The sequence below is a fragment of the Balaenoptera musculus genome, chromosome X (genome assembly GCF_009873245.2).
Source record: "Balaenoptera musculus isolate JJ_BM4_2016_0621 chromosome X, mBalMus1.pri.v3, whole genome shotgun sequence".
NCBI classification, from domain to species: domain Eukaryota; kingdom Metazoa; phylum Chordata; class Mammalia; order Artiodactyla; family Balaenopteridae; genus Balaenoptera; species Balaenoptera musculus.
The window spans coordinates 116,515,774-116,536,924 of NC_045806.1; the positions used below are offsets into that span (position 1 = coordinate 116,515,774).

At 38.7% G+C, this 21,151-nt stretch overlaps 1 protein-coding gene and 1 pseudogene across 11 annotated transcripts in view; both read right to left on the reverse strand.

Annotated features, from left to right (window-relative positions):
• Window positions 1-21,151, reverse strand: part of MCF2 (MCF.2 cell line derived transforming sequence) — a 62,600-nt gene that overhangs the window by 16,523 nt on the left and 24,926 nt on the right. For 5 of the 11 annotated variants that reach the window (XM_036839102.1, XM_036839106.1, XM_036839108.1 and 2 more), the window contains 10 exons: window positions 20,611-20,658; window positions 17,814-17,851; window positions 14,922-15,010; window positions 13,629-13,695; window positions 12,860-12,975; window positions 12,675-12,744; window positions 10,766-10,858; window positions 6,520-6,612; window positions 5,280-5,405; window positions 4,406-4,627 (listed from right to left, as the gene is read on the reverse strand). In XM_036839102.1, coding sequence (XP_036694997.1) covers window positions 4,406-4,627; window positions 5,280-5,405; window positions 6,520-6,612; window positions 10,766-10,858; window positions 12,675-12,744; window positions 12,860-12,975; window positions 13,629-13,695; window positions 14,922-15,010; window positions 17,814-17,851; window positions 20,611-20,658 — 962 coding nt within the window. The remainder of the gene's footprint in view (window positions 1-4,405; window positions 4,628-5,279; window positions 5,406-6,519; window positions 6,613-10,765; window positions 10,859-12,674; window positions 12,745-12,859; window positions 12,976-13,628; window positions 13,696-14,921; window positions 15,011-17,813; window positions 17,852-20,610; window positions 20,659-21,151) is intronic. The other 6 variants (XM_036839107.1, XM_036839103.1, XM_036839110.1 and 3 more) reach the window with 2 other exon arrangements.
• On the reverse strand, window positions 13,978-14,104 carry LOC118889306 (annotated as a pseudogene).

The window sequence follows — 21,151 nt, forward strand, 5'->3', positions numbered from 1 at the left end:
CATATTCTAATGAAACAGAATTTCTCACTTCTGCAAAATATATGTTTTATAATCAAAGAATATGAAATGATAAATATAATCAGAGACCTGAGTGTTTATATGCTTTCATTAAACTATGCACTTATATAGTACAGACTACATGCTCCATTCCACTGAGTGAAACAAATGTTTCAAATCTGAGCATCCAAGTAGCCCACGTAAGATTGAATTCCATTATAAATTAACTGTACACTATAAAAACAAATTATTGTGTCAAACACAGAAGTAAAACTAATTAAACATCGTGGAAAAGGTCATCCAAAATTAATTTAAATGGTTCTTTTTAATAACTTTATGCCAGATAAGCTAATCTCACAAATTACTACTTATGTCTATAGAAGCCCTACAAGTTATAGACATCCAATTTATGGGTCAGGGGAGAACCAACCAGGTACACAGAAATCCCCTCTATTTCCACCAATCTCTTGGCCTCTCTAGAAAACAACCTGTCATGGGACAGTGATGTCTTCTTGTAGCCAGTGAAAATTAGGTATTCAATATCCCTTCCTTACCATAGTTTTTCTTCTCTTTCATATGATTGTGCAAAGCACAAACTCTTCCATTTTCTTTCATCCTGTGCTGCTGATAGCTTGGTTAATTTCATTTTGAGCAATTTCACTCCCTTGTACACACATCCTCTTTCAGTTTCCTTCTGCCTTCTCTTTCCTTTCAATCCTTTCCTAATTAACTAAAGGAATATCTCACTCTCTGTTCCATTTACATGCCTCCCAAATGACCCTAATTAGAGCTGATAAGCATTCAAAGTAGTGCTAGTGAGATCCCCATATCAAGGAAAAGAAAAAGGATTATACTTAGAAATGAAAGAGCCTGTGACATCTACCCGGAATGTACTCAGAAGTTACTTTCAGAATGTCCAAAAATATCTTTACATTCATTCCTACTCAACCACTCTAACTAACCTACTTTTGCTCAAACATCAGGTTTTAAGATAAACAATAATCTCATATTCAATCTCTATTTAAATTGATTTTGTTTCAATACATGGTTTTTTTTTAACAGCATGATAAGATGGAAAGCCCATGTGCTAGCTATGTGTCCTGGTACAAGTTGCTTAACCTTTCTGAATTTCAGTTTCCTCAACTATAAAGTGGGAAGAGTACCTGTTTCATAGAGTTGATATAAGGATTAAATAGCATGCACTAAAGGCTTAGATAACATGATGAGTTTTTAAAAGTATGAGTTTGCTTTCTCAACTTTCCCTTATTTGAATAGCAATGGTTTTGCTATTTTTCATTGTATACATAGAGCACAGCATTATAGATTAAATGAGCTTTTTCGAGTTACTCTGGAAACCTAACCATGATAGCTATCAAACAACACTGTTCTTAGTTCTAAACAATTCACTACAAATGATCCACTGTAATACAATCCATTTGTAATTCATGGGTTGTAGATATTTTCTCAAATAACACAATATAAAGGTTTTATCAAAAGGTTTTTATTCTTATTAAATATTTACTATACCATGAAAACTTACCTTTAGAACCTAGAGGCAGAGTTAAAGCTCTAACTATATGAATATAGTTATACGATATATAATAAATAATATATATAAAAGAACGAGGTGATTCTACAGTTATACCCTAACTGTGGTCTCTGCCTCATCCTTCACATTTTCACTGATGATTTCTGGTAGCTATGAATATATTTTCTTTATTTTAAAGCATTTTATCTGAAGACATCTTGTTGTATCAAGTGCTCAGGGCCCCAACTTTTAACCTAATTTTCTGTCTTCAGGGTAGTGTGAAGATGTCAACTACCTTGTTAAAAGTCACCCAGTGGGTCAGAACTCTGGGATTATAACCAATAACTACCTATCTTAAGACTTTTATTAGGGAGATCAGCTCGGTGCTTTGCGATGACCTAGAGAGGTGGGATAGGGAGGGTGGGAGGGAGGCTCAAGAGGGAGGGGATATGGGGACACGTGTATGCATATGGCTGATTCGCTTTGTTGTACAAAAGAAACTAACACAGTATTGTGAAGCAATTATACTCCAATAAAGATCTATTAAAAAAAAAACTAGTTGAATATTGGGAGGGAAAGCACTTGATATATTAAATGAAAAGTCCATGTTGTAAAACTGAAAAGAAAAAAGACTTCTATTTCTGTCTCTGGGATATATAATAATTACTTCTTGGGTCTGTACTATGAAAAAATTGATCTTGGACTTCCTTGGCGGTCCAGTGGGTAAGACTCTGCGCTTCCAATGCAGGGGGCACGGGTTTGATCCCTGGTCAGGGAACTAGGATTCCACATGCCACGTGGTACAGCCAAAAAAAAAAAAAATTGATCTTGATTCACAATAACAACAACAACAAAAAAACGTAGCTAGGCTGAACTGCCGTGAAGCAGTTAGAAACAAGATATTGCGTATAAAACAGTAACATAACTGTATCTTGAAAATAGTTTCTGGGATCAAAAAAAGAAAGAAAATGAGAATTATAACAGAATAATATTTATATAAATTAAAACTAAATGGGGGGCTTCCCTGGTGGCACAGTGGTTAAGAATCCGCCTGCCAATGCAGGGGACACGGGTTTGAGCCCTGGTCCGGGAAGATCCCACATGCCGCAGAGCAACTAAACCCGTGCACCACAACTACTGAGCCTGCGCTCTAGAGCCCGCGAGCCACAACTACTGAGCCCGCATGCCACAACTACCGAAGCCCACACGCCTAAAGCCCATGCTCTGCAACGAGAGGCCACCGCAATCAGAAGCCCGCACACCGCAACGAAGAGTAGCCCCTGCTCGCCGCAACTAGAGAAAGCCCAGGCACAGCAATGAAGACCCAACGCAGCCAAAAATCAATTAATTAATTAATTTTTTAAAAGGAGCAACTGGGCATTTGTTATGAAAACAGTGAGGGTTTTGAATAGCCACTGCTGTGGGTTCAGAAGTGAAGCAGGGAAAGTAGACAGTAGGAAGAAGTCAGAAACCTAACCCTGGGCAGGAACCCCATTAGGAACAGCATGGGGTCGTTGGCCTCTGGGAAGAATCAAAAGCAGGGCCTGCTTCTTGGGTGGCCTCCTGACACAAAGCCCTCGGGCCTGGCTCAGGACACATGGCACGTCCTCTCCATTACCACTGCGGGACATCGCATCAGTTCTCAACACGCCAACAACCAAGAAACAGTGGCTGGGGAGTCGAGGGTCATAATTTTCTCCATTTTCCAAATTTTCTTCAACAAATGCCATACCGCTTTTACAATGTAGAACTTGAAAGATAAAATTAATTAGGTGTGAAAAAAATCAAATTTGCCAATTACAGACTCATGTGGATTGGAGGTTCCTCTTGTCAAATGTCAAAACCAGCTGGGAGTGTCACTGGATTGCCAGTGACTTCCTCAAACAATACTGCTCTCATTTTAATACCAAACTAACATTAGGACACAATGGCAGCTTGGGTTATGGGAGAGAAGAAAGTAATTTCTAAGGATCGGACAGGACAGGTGTGGGCAGGATCCAGCTGTAGGCGGCTCTGGACACCCAGGAAGGGAGGGGATGGAGGAGGGATACGATGGGAATGTGCTAACCATAAAAGTGATCCATTTTTAAATCACACGGAAAAAAAGGAAGAAACTCTTTCCTCCTTGACTCTCCCGTATGAGAAAAGCTCCTTGCTACCAAGACCAAGAACTCCACCTGGTGCCATTGGTAAGAGAGTGCTAATGGGGGAGCCTGGGTCACTGCCCACAATTTCAAACTGTGCCGTGCAGGAGTCTAGGGCGCCCCCTTGGGGACTGCCTGGGACTGAAGTGAGAGAGGAAAGGAAGGAGGCCACGGTCTGCCCTCTGTGGCTCTCATTTCAGGCAGAAAAGTTCTGCTTCACCTGACTTCTCTCTAAGATTTCTACTTAAGGTTTCATGGGTGGGAGCGTGCGAAATGGGTGGTGAAGGGGGGGTCAAAGGGTACAAACTTCCAGTTATAAAATAAATAAGTCCTAGGGATGTAATGCACAGCATGGTGACTATGGGTACCACGGTTAATAATACTGTACTTCATATTTGAAACTTGCTAACAGATTATAGATCTTAAAAGTTCTCATCACAAGAAAAAAAGGTTTGTAACTATGTGTGGTGATGGATGTTACTTGTGGTGATCATTTCACAACATATACAAATATTGAATCGTTACACTGTACACCTGAAACTAATGTAATGTTATATGTCAGTTATACCTCAATTTAAAAAGAAAGATTTTCTTTTAAAAAAAAGATGTGCAACTAGAGTATAAGAGTATATATACTTTTTCAGCCTAGTCATCTGAGCTGAAAAAGTATACAAACTGGAATACAGTATATGTATATATGAAAGACTATTACATTACACAATTCAAACAGTCTTACTTTCAGACAGTGCTTAAAACTGTATGACGGGTATCGATCAGAGCCTTCTCTGCTTTCAACACGCCTTTTACAAAAAACAATGGCTTTTTCATACAAGAAAAGGTGCCGCTGCATTGGCTTGAATCTAGCAAAATCCTTCATCTTTGTAGCACCTTTCTTGTGTCCAATCCAAACGCTGAATGCACCCTGCGTTATCATCTTGCCCAGCTCATTTAAGTTTCCCTGGAATGGAAAACCCAAACTCATTAGTACAAGGCAGAGCAACATTCAGACCTCTGACATCAATATTACAGTGTTTAGATGTGAGTTACTAAAACCCTGAAGCTTAATTTATACTTTTTAAAGTTTCATTCATCATAACTTTTCACAGGAAAACATGCCATGTGTCACCCAGTTACAAAATGACTGTGGGACCAGGAGACAGAAGAAGCCTCCTTTTCCCTGGCTTCATGTTTCCATTACTTCCTCAATCCTAATTGGTAAATGACCTCTCCCAGTCCAAGTTTTCCCACAGGGGGCAGTTAACTCTAAAGATTTGATCTCTTTCTTCCATCTCTATCCTGGACTGAGGCAAAGAGCAATTCTGGGACCATATGCCTCCTTAGAATAGACCCAAACATTCCAGCAAGCGGGATCTCCCAAGGTCTGCACTTGGGGGTAGGCCTTGTTAGGGACACGGGGAATGTCATAAATTCATTTGGCTGCTGATCTGAAGCCAATTTTCCACTTAGCATCATAAGTAATAATGCTGACATTCGGATCCTTCATCTGTCTGCCTCTTACATCTTATTTCTCAGTTGATTCCAGGAGAGGAAGAAAGAGATGTTAACATGCTTACCCTGTAAAACTGCAACAATCATTATGATCTACTTACGATATAGCCATTTATTGCAATCTGATGCATTGAGTCATTAACTGACTTCAGTAAATCCAGTATCATGTCAAGTGCCTCCTTTAATTGTACAGATCCTTCGCAGTCTTTGCTATATTTTAATAGCTCCTGTAATTAGAAGTCAAGAATTAAACTTAATATTAGGCAGATATTAACAACTGGAGAATATGAATACATTGTTGGCTAACACGCTTTCGAGGAGGAATCCAAAGATAATGGCAGTTTTTCGAGTAATTTCTTTCATATGCTATTTGTCACATTAATACTATATTTAATAACAATGTCAAAACTGGGGAAGAAATGGAATAGTGACTGAACAGTAGAAAGCAAAGGGCATGGGCCTCCCTGGTGGCACAGTGGTTGAGAATCTGCCTACCAATGCAGGGAACACGGGTTCGAGCCCTGGTCTGGGAAGATCCCACATGCCGCAGAGCAGCTGGGCCCGTGAGCCACAATTACTAAGCCTGCGTGTCTGGAGCCTGTGCTCCGTAACAAGAGAGGTCGCGATAGTGAGAGGCCCGTGCACCGTGATGAAGAGTGGCCCCCGCTTGCCACAACTAGAGAAAGCCCTCGCACGGAGACGAAGACCCAACACAGCCATAAATAAATAAATAAATAAAATGTCAGAGCATATAACTTTCACATACTTTATAAAAAAAAAAAAAAAAAAGAAAGCAAAGGGCATTCAATGCTTCTGGAGCTGGAGGACAATAGGTATTAGGACACACTACAGATCCGTTTTTAAAGCAATTACACATTTTTTGGTCCTCCACTTACAGCAATTCATTTTATTCATTATGCATATACCATAGAACATTGTAAAAAGATATTTTAAAACAAGCTGTGTTGTATTTATACTTAACGTGACATTTTTGGAATCTTTTCACATTACTCAGAGGTGTGCCATCTTCATTTTTCATTGAGAAGGCCCATAGGAAATACAGTCTCAAAACTATAGGAAATACAGTCTCAAAACTATATTTGTTTAGTTCTGCTTAACAACAGTAAAAGTTCTACAGTCAGGGTTATCCATATATCAGTGTAACTTGTATGGACGATTAAATAGCTAGAAGCATTGATTCAACAGCTAAATGCAGCTGTCTCAGTCAGGAAGCCGACCTATTTCTAGTGCTTACTAGTCAGTTGCTCCCGTTTTAATGGCTTTGCCACCTTTGACCCAAAGAAGTAAGTAAAGAAAGAAACAAATGTTTCATGTAATTACCTTCAACAGTAACTGATATTTAGTAATCCGTTGCACTGGTTTCAGTAAATAGGAATCTAGACCAAGTCTGTGTTTTAATTTTCTTTGACATTCCTGTCATTAAAATACAATTATCAATAAATTTAAATTGACATTTACCTATGAAAATGTCAAATGTTCATTGATTAGACCCAATGCATGCATGTTTCTTACATCTCAAGGAAAATTTACCAGAAAAATTGCTGTTATATATGGTATGGAAATCGTAAGAGGCAGTATGTCTAAAAAACTACAGTAAACTTTATTTCGAGGATCGGAGAGCTAGAAAATCCCCAAATTTCAAAGACTAAAAAGTTTTTATGCATAAATTCACAATGATGTGGAAACGCTTAAAAAGTAAGAAAGCAATGAACGACCATAGGTTAACATGACCAAAAAGTTCTTCAAAGTATCCAAGAAAATTAACAAAAGGCTCAGCTGTGCAGGCCAAGACCCAGAAAAGAAATAGGTTGTACTGAATATAAATCAGACTGGGTATGAGAAGAGTTTTTTAAATGTCACAAGAAAAATACAGCCCTTATCAACTGGTGCTACATTTCATCTGATTATTGGCTTGCTGCCACTATAAATATAAAAGCCATGACTTTGAGTCCTGGGAACATTGTAGGGTCCATAATTAGGGCAAGATGGAGCTGTTTAGGATGAAATCTGCATATAGGAAGTGCAGAACACAAAGGGAATGGGAGAGGAGATATCTATGGAAGATCCAGGACCCTCCTCTGTATGTGATAAAATCCAATACATAATCTAATTCGATTATCAACTTTTATGGTTAAAAATGGTGGACTGATACATGTATTTAGCTCTCCACTCATGAAACCCAATTAAAGTGATGGAAAAGTTATTTTTACAACAAAAAACCCAAAGTTACAAAGATGAAAGAGGGAAAAACATTGACAAAATTTGGAAACTGGCAGAGGGAAAAGCCAAGGAACAACTCAATTTATGTTAAAGAACACACTTCCCCCTCCTCCACAAAGACTCCAGAATCAAGTACCTCTGGCAGTTGGAGATGAAGGTGGGGTTTGAAAAAAGATGGCTGTTTAAGAAGTAATTTTAAAAGTTTGTTTAAGAAGTAATTAGATACTAACCAGTGTTGGTAGAGGTGTGGAGCAATCAGGCCCCTCATACACCGTTGGTAGGAATGTAAAAAGGTGCAGCAACTTTGGAAAACAACCCAACAGTTCTTCAAAAAGTTAACAGGGGCTTCCCTGGTGGCGCAGTGGTTGAGAATCTGCCTGCCAATGCAGGGCACACAGGTTCGAGCCCTGGTCTGGGAAGATCCCACATGCCGCGGAGCAACTGGGCCCGTGAGCCACAATTACTGAGCCTGCGCGTCTGGAGCCTGTGCTCCCCAACAAGAGAGGCCACGATAGTGAGAGGCCCGCGCACCGCGATGAAGAGTGGCCCCCGCTTGCCGCAACTAGAGAAAGCCCTCGCACAGAAACGAAGACCCAACACAGCCAAATATAAAAATAAATAAATAAATAAAAGATTACTATTAAAAAAAAAAGTTAACAGAATTACCATATGACCTAGCAATTTCACACCCAGGTCTATGGCAAAGAGAAATGAAAATAATGTCCACACAAAAACTTGTACACAAAAGGTGGAGACAACCCAAATGTCCATCAACTGATGAATGGGTAAATAAAATGTGGACTATCCATCCCTACAATGGAATATTATTAGGCCATAAAATGGAATTAAGTTCTGACACTTGCTACAACATGGATGAACTGTGAAAACATGATGCTGAATGAAAGGAGCCAGACACAGAAGGTCACATATTTTAAGATTCCATTTATATGAAATGTTCAGAACAGGCAAATCTATAGTGACAGAAAGTAGCTTCGTATTTGCAGAGAGCTGTGGGGCTTGGGGGAAAATGGGAGGTGACTGTTAAAAGGTATTTTTTTTTGGAGTGATGAAAATGTTCTTAGGTTGACAGTGGTGATGGTCGCACAATGTTGTGAATATAGTGAAACTACTGAATTGTACATTTTAAAAGGGTGAATTTTGTGCTATTTTAATTATATCTCAACAAAGCTGTTACCAAAAAAAAAAAAAAAAAAGAATTAAATGAGAATTAAATCTAAACAAAGCAGCACCGGCAGCAGCAGCAACAGTAAGCATCTGAGCCAGCACGCCACTGTGCAAAACTGGGTGGCTGCCGCCCTTGTCCCCACAGCAGAAGAAACGATGTTTATCTGAAAAGAGTGAAACAGAGGGCCTTTGGACTAGGGAATACCAGGTCCAGCTGACGGCGTCATACCATATTGAAAGCAAAGAGATTACTTGAATATTTATGTGCCAACTAAGAGACTCTCAGCCTTTCCCCCCACTTGGCTACCAGAACACTGGCAGCCAGATCCTTATTCTCCAGGTAGCAGACTGGAGAATCTGACCAGCCTGAGCAAAAGGACCTAAACATACAGGTCTTGGGGATCCTCCAAGGACCCAACAGTGAGGACCATGGTCAATAAACCCACATAAGCACAGGAAACTTCCAGTGAGCTTTTTAGTGCTTATTCCTAAAGCAAGTGGACAACCAAATATCACCAGACATTTGAGGAAAGTGACAGAAACAAAAAAAAAAAAGAAAAGAAAAGAAAGAAGAAAAGCAATATGAAGACAACAGAAACTCTGCAAGGAGGAGAAAGCTATTTTTAAAAGGAAAATCTATTATAATTCTCCTCATATAGATAAGTAAAGATATTGAATTCATGAAACATAAACAGGGTTGTACTGAAAGGAACATTCAGAGAACAAAAAAGGGTAGAGGCTCTTCAAAATTAATAACATGATGGCAGAAACAAAACCCTCAACAGAAGGACTGCAAGATAAATCCCAGAAGATACAGCAACAAGACAAAGACCCAGAACATAGAAAGAAAAGATAATTAGAGGACTGGTCCAGAATCTCCAACATCTGTACAATAGAAATTCCAGAAAGAGAAAATGGAGAAAATTGTGTGGAGAAAATCAAAGGAAAAAAAATCCAAGTAAATTTGGACAAGGGGTTCCAAATTCAAAGGGATCACCGTAAGATTGGATAATGGCACAGCACTGTGATATTTCAGAACCCTGAGGATAAAGGAAGCTCCCATAAGCTTTCACAGAGAGGACAAAACTAGGTCACATGCAAAGGAACAAAAATCAAAATGGCATAAGATTTCTTAACAGCAACACTGGAAACTAGAAAACAATGGAGCAAATACCTTCAAAATTCTGAGGAAGATTATTTCTTACATAGAACTCTCTACCCAGTCAAGCTAGCAATCAAGTGTTAGGGTAGAATAAAGACATTCACAGACATGCAAGCTCTCAAAAACATTTACCTATCATGCACATTTTCTCAGTAAAGCTACTGGAGGATGTATTCTGCTGAACAAGTTAATAAAACAAGGAAGAGACAGATATGGCGCCTAGGAAACGGGAGAGCCTAGGCAAGAGACACGTGAGTAGACTCCCCGAAATTGATATTCACCAGCATTCCAAGATGGTAGCTGCACAACGGGCTTAGTGAGTCTAGATGAGCAGGTCAGAAGACTCGAGGGGAGATTTTTTCAAGATGAAATTCAAAGAAAATATAATGTTTAAATGTACTAGAAGAGATTGATGTAACTCTCACAACTGGGAGAGTTTGGGGTAGAATAGGGATAAGTACCTAGAAAATTAAGTGAGTAAAAAAAGACACTTGTAAGAAAAACAATAAGGATGGAAAAGCAACTGTCTTATTCCACATTATTCACCTGAGCACAGAAATTACATAGTCTTAATAATTTAACACTGTATATCAATCTAACCAGAGTTACACAATATAACTAGATTGGACTATTTGGAGGAAAAGAAGTGTGTGTGTGTGTGTGTGTGTGTGTGTGTGTGTGTGTGTGTCTGCGTGCTGGGGAGCAAGAACAATGAAAGAAAGCTACATCCTCATCTTCCATCATGGGAAGTAGCAATATGAGTATGATATTTGGAGGTATGGAGGTAAATACCGAAAGAAGTAGCTAAAAGAGCAGAAAGTAGTTGCCTCTGGGGAGCAGCATATATGTTTGTGTGCATGTATGTATATTTTGGGGAGGGTCAAACCACTCTTATATATATATATATAACTTACTTAAAGCAGAAAATGAATTTATAAATAAGAAATATCCCAGTATCTTCCACAGAGAGTACATCCAATACCTGAACAATTACTATACCTGGAAAAAGGCGCATTCTGAATACTTCCTCCAAATTGCCTCTGACCTGGGCTTATTCTGACAGTATTTTGCATACATTTGAAAATCATCTTTCTGTGATAAAAAGAAAATTCAAGGGTATTAGCAATTTGTGAGCATGTACTTTTCTTATCAAGGAAGGCTGAGCAAGAGTGAGTATGGCCAAGCATCACAGGGAATGTGGCCTAAAGGGCCTGTCACACTGGCAGCTGGTCAGAAGCCCTCTTTATATTCCAAGAACAGCATGCCCATCAGACCAGGTAGAGGGACACATAATTATCCAAGGAATTTCATAACTTCCATTTACCAAGTTTAAGAGTTAGAGGGAGAAAAGAAAAGTCAGAGGGAGAAAAGCCTTCTTTGAATGAACTATGAAAACAGACTACTTTTTTCATTACTATGAGGTAATAGGGTACCAAGAAATATGCTCTTTCTATGCTTTCAGTCTCTCGACTCCCTAGTGAATGAACTTATAGTAACTCCCGAGGTCTTTGGTTCCTCGGAGCATCATCATTGTACCGTAACACTGCGAGGTATCTGCCCGTGCTATTCTCTCTCCCTGGAATCATCTTTATTTGACCCTCATGTAATGGGCTACCTCCTACTCACTCATTATCATTCATCTCATGAGTCATCTCTTCTATACAGCCATCATTTATACCTCCAGTCAATATCAGATGCACCTCTTCTTGGCTCCTATAGGACCCTTTGTATATCTCTAATATACCACATCTCACACTGTACACAATGGATTCCCTGTCTTTCTATGAGGATGGTCTCGGTATTCCGCATTGCCTAGTAAAGTGCTTGGCACAGAGTAGGTATTCAGTAGATGGCTGTTGAATGAATGAACAGATCAACAGGCACTTATTAAACCCCTACTGATTGCCAAGAACCATGCTGATCTTATTAGAGATACAAAAATACATAGGATATGGACCCTGCCTCAATGAGCTTTCCATCTAGTTGGAGCAGATTTCATGAATATGTGTAAAGATGCGTAGTAATGTAAAATTCCCAATGAGTAGCACAGACATTAAGTACTACAGGAGTTCAAAGGAAAGAGAGGTTGTTGTTGCTTAGGGAGGTCGGGGAGGAATTTGGCCATGGTTTAAACGCATTTGAAGTTTGGATATGTTGAGAAAGGTTCTGCCTTATCCCTATTATCTTCTCACACCATAAACGCTTTCTGAGATAAGATATCTCCTTGGAAGCTTTCAGTGATCACCTCTATCAAACTGACTCTCAAATCAAGACAAAACTGATCTTTCAAGAAGAGGAGGAACTAGATAAGCAGAGAACATTGTGAGAGAAAACTCTAATGGAAGAGAGTATGATTACAAAGCCTGGGAAGTCAATTGTACTAAGTACACTCTTAGGACACAGAGAAATGAGCCTCCCTGAATGATCTTGTAGAATAAAAGGAACACACAGCTCCCCATTTTGCAAAGTTCCTGTGATAGATGCCTTGGTGTCTGAAAGCCAGACTCCATTTGATTCAAAGACTTCACATGTATTAGAGGGGAATATCAAGGCATCTCTTAGGCTAAAAATTAACCAAGCCAAGAATGGTTGTGCTGAGATGATCCCAGATCTCCCATCTTCACAGCCAGGATGGTCCTTGGACTCCTGGGATCACCCAGGGGTCAGTGGACACAAGCTGAGCCATTGTAGCATTTGATACCACAGAATACAATGGCCATTTGCACGTTCGAATACCCCATTCCTGTAACAAAACTTGGTTTAGCCTCAAATACTTGCTGGAGTGATGTGTTTCCTCCAAAAACATAAAGACATAAAAAATAATGCCTACCTTGTCTCTAAATCTGTAAAATGGCCTGCTCTTTTGGTGGCCTATATTTATATATTTTGAAATAATCATTGAACTAACCCTTTCCAGGAAACAAGGTCCCACTCTTTCTGGAGCAACAACGCAATTTTCCAGACTGCTCATGAAAACGCTGTAAAGATTTCAAAGAAAAAAATGATATGATTTTGTGTAAAATATGCTAAATTGGTCAATAACCTTTTAAATAATAATCATGAAAAAGAAAATTCAATTCAGCAATTACATACTTGTTATGGAATTCATATATTTCTGCCATATTTCCAAAGAGAACATCCTTTTTATTTCTCAGGAGAGGTGGTATAAGGTCAAACATCTCTGGATTATCCATCTCCTCTCTATAGCCCTACTCAAAATAAATACATTTATTCATTTAAAAAATATTTACATCAACATTTGATTGGGCCACCAAAGGTATAGGTATAGCAGAACATATATGGGATTAATGGGTAAAGTTGTTTGTAATTTTAACATTCAAATTTTCTAGTTCCCAAATTTATCCACTATTATTATTATTATTTTAGATAGCAGAACAAGGAAGTCAAGGTTTTCTACTCAATGGGTAGAATAAAGTGACAGCTCTTTGGCCTTCAGGGTAGCTTATAGGAAAACAAAATAGAAACAAAATAGGAAACAAAATAGAAACCAGGTATGAAAAATGATATTACAGGTCATTAACTTCTCCTTAAACAGGCAATAATTGTTTGGGTTTTTTCAGACCAAATTAATATTATGACATTTGTATCAAGAGAATGTTTTTCTCCCATACTTAATGCTTTACATCACAATCTCTAAAGAGCACCCTGGGAATAATTATAACGATCTGCTGTATTCCTAAGGGAACAGCTTATCTGTTCTGTAATAAATTCTGAACCTACAATTCTCACTGCTGAGGGGGAACCTGAATATGCACATTTAACAATCAAGGAAGGAGACAAAAAGAGAAGTCTGCCCGAAGCACTTCCTAAAAGACAGGAAAATACGATCTGAGTCACTTACCAACAAAACAGCAAATAGTTCCCGAACATACACCCTCTCTGTCTGTACCAGCTCATTTAGGACGTGGCTAAAATGAAAGGACCACATTTGTCAGTTATTTTACGGCTTTAGAATTGTATTGCAACATTTCACTTATTATCATTATAAATTGTCTAAGATGAAAATTAATAATGCAGGGGAACTACCAATGGTTTGGTTTTATCATCAAAATATAAAATTAATTCTATGGTTTCTAGAGTAAGTACTACGCACAAGACTCTTAAAAATTTTTTTTAAAAAAGAGGAGTGGGGCTCAGGAGTTATTTTTAAATGAGAAAAAAAAAACCCATCTTATTTCTAACTCACTAAGCTTAAGAATCATTTACTAAAAATTCACAAAATCTATTCCTAAAAATCTGGGGAATACTTTTTTCAATTAGCAATAATTGTGCCTCGGATAAACCTCATTGGCTATGATACTGCCACTGCGCAAAAGCTGGGAATACTTTTTTGAACAGCACAGTTTCTGTGCTATAGTTCCCTCTCTCTCTCAGAAAAAAATAATATTAGCATTTTAGGCACAATTTTTCCTTTTTTTCCCAGTAATGTTCTGAAATTTTCCAAGACATGATTATACTGGTTTTCCCAAATATAGATCATACTTAAGTTTCTGTAGTAATTTTTTTACTGTCTCTTTAAAATAAAATACATTCTCCTTCCAATGTGATTTCTAATTGACATCATATTTAAAATTTATTTCCTCACTCCCCAATATAAGTTACCCATTTAATTTAACTTCTATCCTTGGCCTCTTTTAAATTTTTACACTTTTAAGAATTAACATTTAACCATCTTTGACTATATATATAACTTGCTCCAAAATACTGGCTACTTACTCAAAAGTCTGTGATATAAAATTTAAAAGGTGAATATTCATATGTGTGGAATATTAACATAATAATATAAAAGTGAACGAAACAATGATTTTTATTAGCACCTATAAAATCACATTGTATATCTACATAATCCTTTGTAGTTTTTGAAACACTGACCCATTCACTCTCACCTCTTTCATAAAAGAGGAGACTAAGATTCTGAAAAGATCTAGTTAATTTTCAAGTCACATAAACAGAATATAGGTTGGCCAGGCCTAAATCCAGGACTTCTGACACCTTCTCTAGTGTACTTTTCATCACATCCAGTAGAACCCCATTCTGTGAACTCAAAATTCTAAGCACATTTGCCTTGAACACTGAATCAGAGCCTCCTACTGGTAGATGTATATATGGGTATATGTTAATAAATAAAAGATACTTCTTTAAAACATCCAGGCTATTGCCATTGTCCAAACTGGAGGACTGAGCAGAACTACTCTTCTCCTGACAATCATGCACCGCTTCAATCTGAAATGAAAATAAACGTGAAATTAGCATCTACGTAGGTATAGTTCTTTTTCATGGAACTCTAGCTCAAGTTAAGTTTTCTTCTTTCTACGTTCTAACTGTATAGATAAACTGAAAAGTAACACTATGAGTATGATTTTTTCAGAAATAACTTTGATATGTACTAGTTAAAAAAATGATTTTAGTTGCCTAAGAGGACAGATTTAAGATATTCATTACCATTTACTTTATATGTTAAGGATTGTTTCATTTCTTTGGCACTTCGGGAAAATGAGGTTAATTCATAAAATGTTGATTGTACTGGGACTTCCCTGGCGGTCCAGTGGCTAAGACTCCGTGTTTCCACTGCAGGGGGCACGGGTTCGATCCCTGGTTGGGGAACTAAGATCCCCCATGCCGGGATTTCCCTGGTGGTGCAGTGGTTAAGAATTCGCCTGCCAATGCAGGGGACACGGGTTCAATCCCTGGTCTGGGAAGATCCCACATGCCGTGGAGCAACTAAGCCCGCATGCCACAGCTACTGAGCCTGCACTCTAGAGTCCGTGAGCCACGACTACTGAGCCCACGTGCTGCAACTACCAAAGCCCGCGCGCCTAGAGCCCGTGCTCCACAGCAAGAGAAGCCACTGCAATGAGAAGCCTTCACACCACAACAAAGAGTAGCCCCCGCTCGCCGCAACTAGAGAAAGCCCGCGCGCAGCAATGAAGACCCAATGCAGGCAAAATTAAAAAAAAAAAACAAAACGATCCCACATGCCATGCGGCATGCCCCCCCCACCCACCGCTGCCAAAAAAGTTGATTGTCCAGATAACTAAAGTTTATTCATTGAAGAACCAACATGGCTTTTTAATCTTACTGATTTTTAAAAAATATTTATTTATTTATTTATTTATTTGGTTGCAGCAGGTGGACTCCTCAGTTGTGGCTCGCCGGCTCCTTAGTTGTGGCATGCAAACTCGTAGTTGCAGCATGCATGTGGGATCTAGCTCCCTGACCAGATATCAAACCCAGGCCCCCGGCATTGGGAGCTCAGAGTCTTAGCCACTGCACCACCAGGGAAGTCCCTAACCTTACTGATTTTTTTATGGAAATCTGGATAGCAAATATTACATGAATCCTTGAATTCTTTAACCAAGGACACACAGTATCACTGACCCTTTTCCCAATGACTCAGTGGCATCATCATGAACATGAATGATATGATAAAATCTAATGACACACTCCAAGGCCAACAAGATGTGCAAAACTGTCTACTGTGTCTTGAAATGGCTGTGACCTGTTCATCTTTCTCTGCTCTCTGTCATATGTCAGTGATCTCCTTGATCCTAGACCGCTGCCTTATTCTGCAGACTCCACAGGACTTGGACTGCCCTACTGAGTCGACTGCATGAGATTTGTGATGGTTATTTGCTCTTTGGAAGCATATTCCAGGGATCTTGGCTGTACTGGACAGCTGAGCTTGCAAAAAGCCTAACCCCCAAGTAAATGTAGTGTTACTTCTTAACAGCTACAACCGAAAATGAAGTACAGGATCTATCAGCTGAAAAGCATCTCCACACGATATGACCTACTTATTACCGATACACGTGGAAAGGAACAAACATTCATTGACTGCTTTCTATATATTGAGCAGGCACTGTCTTAGGTGCTCAACACACCTCATTATATCTAATCCGCACAGCAATTTAGCAAGTGATGGCACACTGATCCCCATCCCCGTCTTACAGATGGGAAAACTGAGGCTCAGAGAGGTTTAGCAACAGGGCCAAGGTCACCTAGTAAGTGATGAAACAGAGTCAAGCCCATGGTCAGCCACCATTAACATGCTCCCTCTTTGAAAGGTGTGCTTTGGGACTTCCCTGGTGGCACAGTAGTTAGGAATCCACCTGCCAATGCAGGGGACACAGGTTTGAGCCCTGGTCCGGGAAGATCCCACATTCTACGGAGCAACTAAGCCTGTGTGTCACAACTACTGAGCCTGCACTCTAGAGCCCGCGACTCACAACTACTGAGCCCGCATGCCACAACTACTGAAGCCTGCGTGCCTAGAGCCCGTGCTCCGCAACAAGAGAAGCCACCGCAATGAGAAGGCCGCGCACCGCAACGAAGAGTAGCCCCTGCTCACTGCAACTAGAGAAAGCCCACGCGCAGCAACGAAGACCCAATGCAGCCAAAAATTAATTAATTAATTAATTAATTATTTTAAAAAAAGAACACACAAAGAAAACGTAGGGTGCTGCAGTTTTGAGGAGGCTACTCTCTGCAGATACCAGAATATCATGGCTAACTGAAAAGGAATCTTAAATCTATCAAGAAATGAATAGATGTCTTTTTTGAGCCCAGGGGATGGTCCATTAGAATCTGTCCTTTGCAGTTCTGGGTGTACTCTGATGATTTTGCAAATATGTTCCAAAAAAGAAAAAAAAAAAGAATCTGTCCTTTGTCCATGTTTCATACTTGCAGGACTGGAATCACTTATGAAAGAAATCTCCTTTTGTAAGAAGATGCAACAATTGTTTAGGTGAATTGCGGTGGGGGCAGGAATGAGAAGCTGGAACTTATCTGAGATGTTCTACAGCAATTATTCTGAACTTGAGCCAAGACCTGAGAAACTGCTCATATATCTGGGGCTATGCCAGTACTGCAATTAGACACAATGCAACAGCAGCTTTTTCTTTTAGATGAAATAGGCTTTCAAATGCACAATATTGGTTTAGTGAATGAAAAAATATGGTTTTAGCCCCTATCCCAATTCTGCAACTACAGCAATAAGGCCAATTTTGAATTAATTAATGATATTTACTTTTATGTTGCTCTGATTTTGTCTCCAAGTCTTCCTCCCTGGTAGAGAAATATGAAAGAAGAATTTCAAATGAGAATTAAAATCAACACTTTTCATAAAAATACGTGCATGTGTGTTAGAGAGACATTAATGTTCCATCATGTTTATATTAGTATTTTTAAATCACACTATACATAACAGATGATTAGTTAGACTTATCTATATGATTTCAACTTCTTACAGAGCATGATCTTGCTATGTATTCACCCATTCTCTCATTCATCAAACATTCGCTGGATTGCCGAGCAAGCACGAAGCTAGGTGTTAGTACCCATGATTATTTGCAGGTTTAGTGTTCATTCTGATAACATAAGCATTTAATCAGATCGTAGCTCAATGATTAACTGAATCAAAAAGAATTTCGGAAAAAAATCTCAATTTAACTAACAATTATAGCCTCTGACATTTATTTGGCACTTACTACATGCCAGGCACTATTCTAAGCCCTACATGTGCATTTTCTTTTTTAACCCTCAAATCGACCCTAAGCGATAAGTACTACTTCTATCCCCATTTTATAGGTAACTAAGCTTAATATCTTGTCCAAGAAGCAGAAGTGGTACCCAAATCCATATAGTCTACTATCAGAATCCGTGTTTCTAACCACTATATAAAACAACATTTCTGAAGCACATTAAAATGCTAAAAGAAAACCAAATAAAACAAAAAAAATACTTTATCAAAATTCCAAGCTTTCATCTTTCTGTTCTTCCTACGTAATCTTTCTTTTTCTTTCTGTTTAATCTTTCTGTTTTGTTTACAAAGGGTGAGCCCCTGTATTATTAAGAAAGGAGTCCAGACGTTCCTCCACAGCCCAGGGCATGGTCCAGCCAAAGACTAGGCCGTTTAGGCTCCTAATTCTCAGGGCTGCTGGAAGGAATAGACTTTTTGTCCTTTCCTCCTCGGTGGGAGCCATTACAAGGCCCACTCAGGGAAAGACTCTGTTGTTAAGTTCTCTAAATCTTATCCTTCACTTTCATTTACTTAAATATAGATTCTATATGGGAATATTTACCTTTACACGATATATGTGTAAATAGATAAATATAAATTAGACTTAGTGGCAATTACCATATAAAATCAATTTCTCAATAAATACTGATACCCATCACCTTAAAGAAACTTGATATACAGACATCCAAAGATACTTATAAAGGAAACTTAGGGAGCTTTACTTATTAGCTTTACTAATTAATTCTTTGCAAATACATTAAGAGGTGAAAAAGGAATATATACACAATTTATGAAGAATGCATCTTTTTCTGAAAAGCAAGGTAGATGTATTCATTCTTTTAACAATATGACTATATATATATATATATATAATTCTTAAGCACCTATACTCTCTGCTAAGCTTTGTGTCCGGTGCTGGGCATACAAACGTGAACTGCACACAGTCCCTGCTCTTACAGAGCTTATAGTCTAGCAAGAGAGACAGGAAACAGGCAATGACGCTAAAGCTGAGAAGAAATGAAGAGGGGCTTGTTATGCCATAGCATGAACACCTGACCGAACTGGGGTGCAGGGGAGGGAGAGGCAGGAAGGAAAAGCTTACCTGAAGGAAGAGGCCTAGAGATAGGAAATCTGATGGCGGAGTAGGAGAGAACAGTAGGTGTAAAGTCCAAAAGGCAAGACAACTAGGGGCATTTAAGAAAAGAAAGTGGGAAACAGGGAGACTGCTGTAGTTGCCAAGGCAACAGATGGTTGTTAGGCTGGATTCCGGAAGTGGCAGTGAGGGCTAGCAGGGCAGATGGAAACAAGTGGATTTTTCTGGACTGATTAGAGGTCGGGAATGAGTGAGAAAGGGGAGCAGGAGAAATGGCATCAGTTTTGGGGTATGCTGAGACTGAGCTGCCGATAGGAAATTCAAGGAGGCAAATTGGAAACGCAAACTCTGAAGTTTAGGAGAAAGATCTAGACTAGAGCTACAGATCTGGGAGCTCAAACCACATTTTACCCCTCGCACACAATGTTCTCCCATAACTTCCCTCTGTATGAAATGTTAATTCAGCAAATAGTTACTACATCTTGCTAGGTGCCAGGCACTGTGTTAGATACAAGATTCTATTTGATGCAAATTAATGAAAATAAACAAACAAAAACAACAAAAAAACAGTTTGACTTATTTTATAAAAAATTAACACTTATGCCTTGATTTGACCAAATCTTTTTTTAACCAATCTTATATATTTGGCTTAGCAATTAAAAGTCTTGAAGAATTATTTGGAACTGATTGTTAGAATCCCCACTACTCACAGACCAGTTAGGTAAAATGAACAGTGTTTGTAGCATAAATAATGCTCTGATTTAATTTAGAAACCATGATGGATAACAGATAAAATCATTTATCCGTCCATGTCATTTATTCAGTAAGCTGCCTTCTTCCTTATAAATACATTAGGCAGTTCTAAACCGAGGCAAATTCAAGCTACTCCCAACAAATAGTTTTATCCTGGGTGACAGAGAGTCTCTACAGTGAAAGCAAGCTTGATTTATTTTAACATGGCCAATTGTTTTTCCTGTTTTCGTCTTATGAGTGGTCATTTGATGAAAGGGAATAATCTACTTTTTATATAGTTATTTTCCAAGGTAAGTTTAGTATTGAGAGAATAATGGATGCTTATTATGAAAAAAAGGAGAAAGTTAATCCTAGGCAGAATGCAAGAATGAATTGCTGCTGGTTTTAGATGCCAAACTGGTTTTTCACACGTACACAAACTCAGAAAATGTACTGATGAAAAGTAATAAAGATGGGTACCTTTTGAAAAAAGTTTACATGCTTGAAAGAAAGAGTATCCAACTCCCACTGCAGAAAGAAAGTGTAACGCCATTAAATAAGAATATCAGAAAGAAAAAAAATGAAACAACACAAAACAAAATGTACTTTTAGTGACTAAGGCCTTGAGTGGGCCTTGGGCAGTCTTTTCAGAGCCCTGTTCCTCAACCCGAGGCATGCTGCTTTCGGAACGCCTTCAGAGCAGTTGAGCTTTTAGAAGACCATAAAGCAAGAGGCCTTAGTCATGAGGGAAAGAATAGTCTAGTTTATTGAGTATTTTTTTATACCCTACAATTTTTTTCTACTTTGTCTTCACAACAACACTTTGAAATCAGTAGGTATTATTGTTCCTATTTTACAGACAAGGAAACCAAGGCAAAACCAACAAAGGAGATTAAGTGAACTGCCCAAGGTCACATAACCCATGAATGGAGCCAGAAATCTGAGCTCTGTCTTCTGTTTAGGAATATCAACCTATTCTATTTTTATTCTCATAGCTGTTGGTTTTTATCCCCTATTGGTT